Consider the following 10,503-nt stretch of genomic DNA (forward strand, 5'->3'; position numbering starts at 1 on the left):
TCATAAACCTAATTGGTTACCTTCAATTATGTAAATTAATAATTTAAATCGCACTCAAAGATAGAATATTTTTTATTTTTATAGGAACTTCTATAGTATCTTTAATTATAGCCCCTATGAGATGTAAAATATATCTTTTTTTGTTTTTTTAGTTTAACGTGGGTGTTCGAGTCAGCTTGCGCGCATCTCTTTTCATCATTCTGATAGTGTATGAGACATATGCATGCATTTCAATTGAGATCCTATTCTATGGTTATGATTCTACCATGTATTTTTCATTTTGTTGAAAATTGATTTTATAATATAAATGTTTATAACCTCCCCCTTCATGCCTTGCAGTAATGAGTCCTCTGGTATTACAACCTTTACCACATCAATGCTACTTATAAATCAAATTATTATGTGTATTGGATTTTACTTGACTGTTTACAGCTTCAATACGTGTGCTTGAGGTAGAAGTTTTATGTAAATATATCATCATGCTGTTAAGTATTTTGATTTAATTTTTTTTTCTTTATAAGAGATGGAATAGAATAACTTGGTTGAAGCATAATGATCATACATTTATTATGCATTATATGTATTATAATAGGTCTCATTCTTCTACTCTTTTCTGAGAGTTGATGGGTATTCATAACTGTTACATTGACACCAAGTAAGAGTTTGATCTATTACTTTATTTTTGTCTTAAATTATCCTTATTCAACATTAAAAGTATATTGATTTTTCATCAATTATCGAATACTCTTGGTTGTAATTAATGCATTCCGTCCATAAATCTATTTTCTTCCTTGTATCTTAATAAGAATGCTAGTTGTATATATATTATAATATGAATATACCACACCAAATTCATTATGTATGAATGATGAGATTTCATTGATACATTGTCAATTTCAATAAATTTATTGAAGGGTATCATTGATGTATATTCAGTAGAAGTCGAAACTATGAATTTACCAATTATGTGTTGGGCGCTTTAACCAATCAACCATGAATACTTGGTGGGATCCTAGTATATAGTGAGTAACCAAATTTCAATTGACCTGCAAGAATTGAGTACCAACTAAAAATTAGAACACTTAATAACTTTATGTATAATAAAAAAAGTTTATTTGTTGTAACAAATATATCATCGATGAGTGTTAGATTTTTTTAAAGAAAAAAAGTGGTTAGTTTATTCTCAACTAAACTAAATTTATCCCACTAACTCTCAACATATCAAATTGAGAAACTCTTGGTGACCCTTGGATTAAAAAGAAGAAGATAATCCATAAGTTAAAAAAAAAAAATCTTAGTAAATGAGTTTAGGGGTAGCAGAAAAAAAGAAGAAGTCTACGGGGGCAATCCTGAAAAGAAAAGAAACTTTTGGTTGCAGCCCTAGCTGAATCATATATTTATTCAGAAACCCTTCAAGACCCCTTCTCAGGTTTCTCCAGGGTTTAAGAGTGAGGCCGTGACTTCAACTCTCACACTCGCTTCCGCTATTTCATTTTCAATTGCTTCACCAAAAACCATCAAACCCATCCCCCATTAGCCAAAAGCCATGCTGGCTCTTCGTCGAGCTTGCAATCCTCTCAAGTAACTCTCTCTTTCTCTCTCTAACTTTGTTATTTATTTAGTTGTTATTTGAAGAATTATCTATCACAATTGATATTTGAGTATGGGGGAGAAATGGGTTTGTTTTACTTATTCATTTTGTCCTGTAAAGGTTTGATCTTCTTGGTTACTGTAAAAGCGTTTTTTTTTCCATTGCCTTTTTAAGTAATGAGAAGGGAAAAGGAAGGAGAGTAAGATTTTAGTTTTTAATGGCCTTAATGTTAATGAGGTACTTAGAAGGAAGAAGAATGAAACCCCTTTGACTTAATTTAGCCGGTTGTTAGATTAGTTGTAGTTAAACAGTTTTGTTTCCTAGGTGGTTTCTGGGATTTTGTAATTTCAATGAGTGAAAGCTGTGAAATAGGGTTATTCTATATAGTTAGTTTTGTAAACGAACCCCATTTGTGTATGATTTCCAGACTGAGAAAAGAGATGGTGAAAATTACCACAAGAGTTAAGATATGGTATAGATCATATGAAGAATGAATCTGTACAGGTTGCATCGGGACTTTAATGTTCTCGAGACTTACAGGAATGGAGGATTGCGGGCTCAACTGCGACCATCACCCCCACAGTCAGAACACAAATATCCGATCTCTGTCCATAACAGTCCCATTCTCCGTGCTTGCTGTCCTGTTTTCATGAGAAGCTTACATCTGCATTTCTTGTAGTAGAAAGAAGTTTCATTTAAACTATTTTTCTGCTCTGGTGGTTTTCCATTGATTGCATCCTTTAGGCAGTTTTAATTTTTCCCTTCCAGATATTTTTGAGTGATAATCTTTTGTTGTTCTGTTACCAGGTTTCGTGGATTCAGTGTTGGAACTTCCCGTGCCTGTTGTGCTAAATCAGAAATAGTATTTAGTTACATAGAAGGCAAGGCTACGGTTGTCGAGCCTCCTCAACCTGTATCTGAGAGGCCTCGATTTTACCACAGCACAAATATTGGTTCAAAGTTCTATTTGGAGAAGCGTGGTTTCGCTTCGCAAGCTGGTGCTGAAAGCAGTGAATCAGATGAAGACTTGGAGGACGAGTTCTCTGAACTTGAAACACCAATAAGTGCCAATGAAAGTGTGGTCAATGTAGTTCAGCTAATTTCTGAACCTGAGCTGTCCGATGATGACACCAATGATATAGGGGAACCTTCTCAGAATGCACTAGAACTATCAGATAATGAAACAGATCCAGCTGAGAAAAGATTACCAAGGAAAAAGGCTCCCTCAGAATTGTTCAAGGCCATCATTTCTGCTCCAGGTGTTTCTGTTCATAGTGTTCTTGACAAGTGGGTGGCAGAAGGAAGGGACTTGGACCAGTTAGAGATCTCTAATGCCATGTTCAATCTTCGCAAACGTCGACTGTTTGGGAGGGCTCTGCAGGTGATTTGACTTGATGCTAATCTTTTCTTATAGCTGTCTTATGTAGCTAATTGTCAGTTGTTTGAGGCTGTTAGCCTCGCATCCGATTTGATTTGAGGTCTGCTATTCATTTCTGAGAGGGCAAATTAAACTAGGATGTTCTATAGTGAATGCTTGCTGTACATGTTGGACGAGGCAGGTAAGTGCATATAGTAAATTGGGGATGTTTTCCAAGTGAAATGAATTAATAATTGATGCTGTGTCCAAGAGTTGGTGGCAGCTGTATGCAATTAGCTTCACAAGTAAAACTGCAATGAGGCCATACATTGTTTTCACAAGACATTGATTCCTTACTCAAGCCAAGCTAGATTGAATGTACTTACAAAAGGGTTGATTTTTTCATCACAACCTTATCACAGAACTCCAGTTCGAATGGTGATTGTTCGGGTTTCATTTGAAAGATTTATGAGTTCCATGTTGATTGCAAAGTTGTGAGAGTTACTTGTCTTCCCTTTAGTTATTTAGAGTTTTATGATGGTTTCTATCCTTTGGGAACATTTATGTGGTTGCTTTTGCAGCTCTCAGAGTGGGTGGAAGCAAATAAGCGAAAAGACTTTGATGAAAGAGATTATGCTTCTCGTCTTGATTTAATTGCAAAGGTGCGTGGTCTCCAGAAGGCAGAGGTTTATATCGAGAAAATCCCAAAATCCTTAAAAGGGGAGGTGATCTACCGAACCTTGCTGGCCAACTGTGTTTCAGCTAATAATGCGAAGAAGGCAGTGGAAGTATTCAACAAAATGAAGGACCTCGAATTACCGATCACATTATTTTCTTACAACCAACTGCTGCTCCTTTACAAGAGGCATGACAAGAAGAAAATTGCTGATGTGTTGTTATTAATGGAGAAAGAAAATGTCAAGCCTTCTCTTTTTACTTACATACTCTTAATAGACACAAAAGGCCAATCCAATGACATAGCGGGGATGGAACAAATCGCAGAGACAATGAAGGCTGAAGGCATTGAACCTGATATCAAAACCCAAGCTATCATGGCCAGGCACTATGTATCTGGTGGCCTCAAAGAAAAAGCTGAGATTGTTTTGAAAGAGATGGAAGGGGGCAACTTAGAAGAGCATCGATGGGCTTGCCAGTTTATGCTTCCTCTATATGGTACTCTTGGGAAGGCTGATGAAGTGAGTAGGCTTTGGAAGTTCTGTAAGAAAAGCCCCCGACTTGATGAGTGCATGGCTGCCATTGAAGCCTGGGGACAGCTGAAGAAAATTCCTGAAGCTGAGGCAGTTTTTGAGTTGATGTCAAAAACATGGAAGAAGCTTTCTTCAAAGCATTATTCTGCACTCTTGAAGGTTTATGCAAACAACAAGATGCTATCTAAGGGTAAAGATTTGATCAAGCAAATGGGTGATAGTGGGTGTCGCATTGGGCCATTGACATGGGATGCACTTATCAAGCTTTATGTGGAAGCAGGGGAGGTGGAAAAAGCTGACTCTATACTGAATAAGGCTGTCCAACAGAATCAGATGAAGCCAATGTTTAGTTCATATATGATTATCATGGAGAAATATGCAAAGAAGGGTGACATACATAATGCAGAGAAAATGTTTCACCGGATGAGACAAGCTGGTTATCAGGCTCGATCAAAGCAATTTCAGACACTAATCCAGGCATATATAAATGCCAAGGCTCCATGTTATGGCATGAGGGAGAGACTGAAGGCGGATGGTTTATTCGCCAACAAGGCCATGGCAGCCCAACTTTCTCAGGTTGATGCATTTAAGAGGACAGTAGTTTCCGATTTGCTTGACTGAATTATTTGATGGCCCCTATGCATGGATTACGTTCTTGTAAACTCTCTGTTCCGTGCATGGTGGTTACAAGTTATTAGTAGGTGAAACCTTTTTTTACGTAGACCTTTTTGCTTACTTTCATGTCGCGACAGTTGTTCCCCATCTCCTCTGTAGTAATGTTTAATCTTATGCCTGCCATTATGTTTCTGTTATGTTGCTTTATCCTCAAATCTTTTATACTCTAGAGAAAATTGTGAAAATATATTTAACCATTTGTCTGGTTGAGATTGCATTAGGGTTTGACAGCGCTGGATCAAGTCTAAGCCATTGATCACTTGTTTCTCCAACTCAATTTCGGATTTCATTGTATCATCGATTGCTTGTCAAAAACACCTCTCAAAGAGGATGTGATACCGTTTTGGGGTGGAATATTTAGACAAGCTGGTTAAGTGTTTATCAACCGGTTGAAATTGTGTTTTTCAAAAGTTTAAATTTTTTTATTAAAAATTAAATTTATTTTTATATTTTTAAATTATTTTGATGATATATGGATGTTAAAAATAATTTTAAAAAATAAAAAATATATTATTTTAATATAATTTTAAATAAAAAAACATTTTAAATTACAAGCATCCATTTATCTAGAATAGTTTAGCGTGTTTCAATCATAGCAATAACTCTTGATATGCTTCAATCATGCATCATTTCAGAGTTGGAAGCCATAAACACTCACCTTTCTAAGGATATATGGTCGTCTAGTAATTTGCAAACTAAGCTGATCAGATTAATAGAGATCAACTGATCAAGTCGATCTGTCTGTCTTTTATCTCGCTTGCTTGACTGCTGTCTTCTGTACACTATAAAATATCTCAGAGTAGTAATTCAGTATATCCGGAGCTGTACTCTTCCCTTTCACATAAAGATGTAATTAAATCATGAATTATTTTCATGATGGTTTCATATTTTTGTGCGAGAAAGGAGTACAATTTCCAGTATACATAATAATTTCTCAGAATCTTCTCATATTATTTTTAAGGCAATAAATAACTCAAAAAACCTAATGTTAATTGCATTACTATTAGCAGATGATAGTCTGTAAGAGATAACAAAAGTTCTATTTCTTTTCTAAATGGTTGTGTTGGCTCCATTCCTTCTTCTACATGGAGGAGGGGAAGCGGTTAATGGAAGCAGCAGGTGGCTGTTTTGATAGACAAGGATAGGGCCTCCTGGCCCTAGGTATACCTTTGCCTTTCACTGTTGTTTTTAATAATAAGCTGGAAACTCAATTTAAATTAAGTTTTGGATTCTAAAATCTTCAAATCAAATCCATGTGTACAATTAGCAGGAAAGTGGACCGGCATAGATGGGCTCATAATTTTTAAACCCGGCCAGGTGGCCGGCCCGGTTCAAGGTCCGGGTTTTCACCGACTCACCGAGTTTTGACCGGATCATCGGGTTGTCCGGGTCAATTTTTTTAATAAAAAAATCAAAACGACGTTGTTTTAGTTAAAAAAACAAAAATACAAGTTGCAATCGGGTTTTTGACCGGTTTTTATCGGGTCATTCAAGTTTTTTTTTTTTTTTCAAATCCGGCCTGGTTTCAATTTCAGGTAAGTTATATCTCGAATTACAGGCTGGATTTCAAAGCAATGGATGGTTCAGAAATTTTTACAAGTACATGAGGCACTGTTGTCGAAAATGTGTTTTTTTTTTTAAAAAAGTTATTATTAATTTTAAATTATTTTATATATAATATTAAAAATAAATTTTAAAAATTTATACATAAATAATACAAGAACTGGGACAGGTGGATGTGTTCTTCTTCCACTTCCGGAGAACTGACAACGCAAGAACTTGTTACCGGAACAACCTTGAAGTCGGGTCGGATAATTATGGCCAAATATATATATATATATATATATATATATATATATATATATGTATCAGTCTAAAGGAAACCTGTTTACCAACCAGGGCAAGGCAACAACTATGACCAACCTGGACCACTTGTCTCTAAAACATGACAGCTCTTCCTTCAACAATGGAAGATTTTCTCTCTAGTTCAGTGATTCCATCATTTTCGAGCACGCAGAAACATTCTTCTCCAATGAAGAATCAGAAGATGACAACAACAACTCCATTTTAAAAAACCCTAAACCTGACCCAAACCCTAGCAAAAGAACAACCTTTCAAAGAAGATTCTTGTTTCACATTTTCAAATCAATACATAGCCTCACAATCTCTTACATTTACCCTGATTACGTTACCCCAGGGGACAATATCATCAAACATCATCTTTCTTTTAAAACTCAAACCAGAAATCCTCACACCTTCCTCTTGCACGTGCCAACAAACAAGGGGGAATGATCACGATCTTGATGTTTTCATCAAGCAATATCGTGAGTATCATGCTGGTATAGAGAAAGAATTGGAATGTTTTGAAACCCAGATTGGAATATTGTGAGAAGAAACTGAATAGTTGGACCTCATGTTGATGGATGGTCGTGTCGTGAGAAAGCTAGACTGATGAGTGTGTTTGAGCCCATCAATATGTACAGAGGACACCATAGGAGAGAAATGATCTTAGAAAACTGCATATGAATTTCGGTTTCTGGGATTGAAAGGGCTTATTTCTAATGAATCTGGGGCATTTGAATTCCCTTATGATGCTAGAATTCTTCATGGGTTAGTTAGTTCCTTCTTTTTTTAATGGTTTTGCGTGATCGTTGCTAGTAATGCTTACATTTATGCCTTTTGGATCGGTATTGATAGGTTTCATTTATCAGCAAGTCAGCTTGAGTTGAAGTTGGCAAACTTTATCTTCAGTTAACCTGTTGTTTGTGCCTTAGATGTGCACTAATGTAAGAGAGATGTTTGATGATAAATAATGCGTAATCATTTACGCATTAATTATTGGTGAAATGGTATTTTCTTTGCCCTGTCTGTATATATTTTCTTGTCATTTCTTTGGAAATTGATGAAGTTAACAAGGGAATGCTATGTTGTTTGCATCCCCTTGAAGTTGCAAGCCTACCATGCAGGTTAGGGGAAGTTCGTTGCTTATTGGTGAAGAGCTTGACGACAAAGGTCACATGAAGATTTGCATATTCAAGTGAGAAACTAAATGTTTATATTTTGATCTATTGCTATTCAATTCATGAATCGAATTATGTTTATACTAATTACCTCTAGAACAATTGTTTGATGATAAATTTCTCTCGTTTCAAAGCAATGGACTCTCAGGGAACACATCTGATGATGTCCACCAGTGTAAGAGCATTAGATGCTTCTCAATGTTTTTCTTTTATGAGAATAAGAACTGGAATATTTCGCTTTTTTCATAGTGTCTCCATATGTTTCTTTTATGAGAATAAGGGCTAGAGTTTTTTTTTTTTCTCGTGTGCATCACTGCTTGTGTATGCAGTGCCTACAATAAGTAGAGATAGAACAGGGTTAATATGCAGGGAACAAGTCACAAGTGGCTACCTTTTCACAAACACACCCAGATAAAAAATAAAAATAAAAACTGAGATATCATATCAAATTCAAAATATACATTATTATTTTGTAAATCAAACAGAGATATTTTATGGACGAATTCTATATAATTAAGACTAGCATGACTATGCAACTTAATATAAACTTAAAGTCTTAAAATTGAGCATGACAATTAAATAAATAAGAAATTTATTAGTGCGTGCATGCATGCCTGGTGTGAAAATAATCTCTCCCTATAAAGATGGGTTTCATGCTTTTCTCCATCCAGTTTTCTCCCAAGAAGATATTCAGAAGAAGTTATTTGGTTTTTTAGTTATTTTATGTGATGTTTTTAATTTTTTCCTATTTAATTTAGAAAATCAAAGATTATGCTTAGTAATTTTATTTTTCCTATTTAGTTTAGTAATCTCTAATAAATTATTTATGATGGTTTTTTTCCTCTTCAAGATAGACCTAGAACGGATATAAATTGAGTTATTTACTACTTTTAAAAAAATTCAATTAAAAATTCAAATTATTAAGGTTTTTGTGTGGTAATTCTTTCTTGTATTGTTTTTGTTTGCGTCAAGTTCTCTTCGTAATCATTACCTTTGCTGTTTCGTTTCTTGACATCTTTCTTCCAAAGTTCTTGAACAATGAATCCAATTCTCCATGATTTCATGAACCTGTGGCAAGTAAAAAAGCAGATAACGCTTGACGAAGCACTCCCCACCATGGTTGATCTTCTGTTGCCTAAGCAGCAGGTCGAGGAACATATTATACCACACTTGTCAGCTCAATCTCGAGACATTCTAAGGTCAAGGAGGAGGACAAAAAAGGTTGACATTCCAGTGTATGATGATGATATAGGAGAAGGGTTCGAGGGAAGCACAGAATTGGAACTTGAGAAATCTGGTGGAGAGTACTTTCTGGCAAATTGGACGCATGTTATTATGAGAAGGCGAGCGATGAGAGGGAGACAAATTCAAGCGGGCGATTATCTTGTAATGAATTTCAGATCAGATGGAAAGTTTCATATCTCAATAGAGAAAGGATTTTGATCAAATGTAAGAAACCTTTCTAGTATGAGAGAAGGGCAGATATTTTTTTTAATGAAATTAGGAAGGGGCAGCAATAAAATATTTAGTGAGAAAAGCTCCAGAAAGATATCAATTTTTTTTTAAATTCTGATTCATCATCTTAATTGCATTTATTAACACTTAACACATTAATCAACACCTAGATTGATTTTTCAAAACAAATTAAAGACACTGTATAAAAAGCCTACGTACTTTGATTATTATTATTAAACCTTCTCTAAAAAACACACCACATAAAACCCCTACAATATCATCTGTTATTATATTCTGAAACTGTGAAAATATTCAAGGGACATCTAGTATTTATTTTATAAATTAATTGCCGCTCAAATCAACCCTAGAGTCGTGATTCTATATATATATATATATATATATATATGCTCACCCTTGCTGGGAAAGAGATTATTGATTGACGCAGTGGCAACTGCGATTCCAGCACATACCATATCAACCCTAGAGGTTTCTTGAGTGAATAACGGAGTCATAAGTAAGTTTTGGTGGGGTAAATCGTCCATGGGCTCTGGTGGTATGTTTGTGACGATAGAGATGTGAGTTTGTGGAATGATAGGTGGGTCCTGGCATGGGGAACTTCCAGGTTAGCTCAGTCAAACCACTGCAATCTCGAGTTACTTTGGTAGCTGATTTGTTCGTCCAAGACACAAGCCAGTGGGACACGAGGTTGTCGAATAATGAATTGTTCACTAGGGAGCTGAGGTTAATCAAATATTGAAGATTCCTATTGGCGTGAAAGAGGTGGACGACAGAAGTATTGGCACTTCCATAGAGTTGGAGAATATCCAGTTCAAGCCTGGGTATAATGTGCTTAGAACTCTTGACGAGGAGCAGCAAGCTACCGGTAGTTCTAACCATCCATCAACCAACAAGGAGCTGTGGAAAAGTGTGTGGAAGCTGGGAGTTCAGCCAAAAATAAAAAACTTCAGGTGGAGGGCTACGAGGAACCGCTGCCTGCACAAGCAAATTTGTTTAAGAAGGTAGTGACGCATTCGATCTGCAGAATTTGCGAGAATTATGCAAAGGAGACTGGTAGCAGAGAGTAATAGAAACCATTTTTCTTAAGTTTTCGAATGAAGATAGTTTTTTTTTATATGATGTTATTAGATTTTTAATGACCAAACATATATATAGTAGTTTGAATCTCACTAATCTGTA

At 35.6% G+C, this 10,503-nt stretch overlaps 1 protein-coding gene and 1 long non-coding RNA gene across 2 annotated transcripts; both read left to right on the forward strand.

Annotated features, from left to right (window-relative positions):
• The first annotated feature begins 1,402 nt into the window (after positions 1 to 1,402).
• LOC7464096 (pentatricopeptide repeat-containing protein At1g80270, mitochondrial) lies at positions 1,403 to 4,968 on the forward strand. The gene is made up of 3 exons (XM_002322583.4): positions 1,403 to 1,581; positions 2,399 to 2,972; positions 3,530 to 4,968. The coding sequence occupies exons 1-3, from the start codon at positions 1,547 to 1,549 to the stop codon at positions 4,775 to 4,777; spliced, it is 1,857 nt and encodes a 618-aa protein (XP_002322619.3). The 5' UTR covers positions 1,403 to 1,546; the 3' UTR covers positions 4,778 to 4,968.
• Positions 4,969 to 7,239: 2,271 nt separating this feature from the next.
• LOC112324523 (uncharacterized) lies at positions 7,240 to 8,097 on the forward strand. Its single transcript, XR_002978426.2, has 2 exons — positions 7,240 to 7,441; positions 7,529 to 8,097. It is a non-coding gene; the product is annotated as an uncharacterized LOC112324523 (long non-coding RNA).
• The last annotated feature ends 2,406 nt before the right edge of the window (positions 8,098 to 10,503 follow it).

This window comes from Populus trichocarpa, chromosome 16 (assembly GCF_000002775.5).
Source record: "Populus trichocarpa isolate Nisqually-1 chromosome 16, P.trichocarpa_v4.1, whole genome shotgun sequence".
NCBI lineage: Eukaryota > Viridiplantae > Streptophyta > Magnoliopsida > Malpighiales > Salicaceae > Populus > Populus trichocarpa.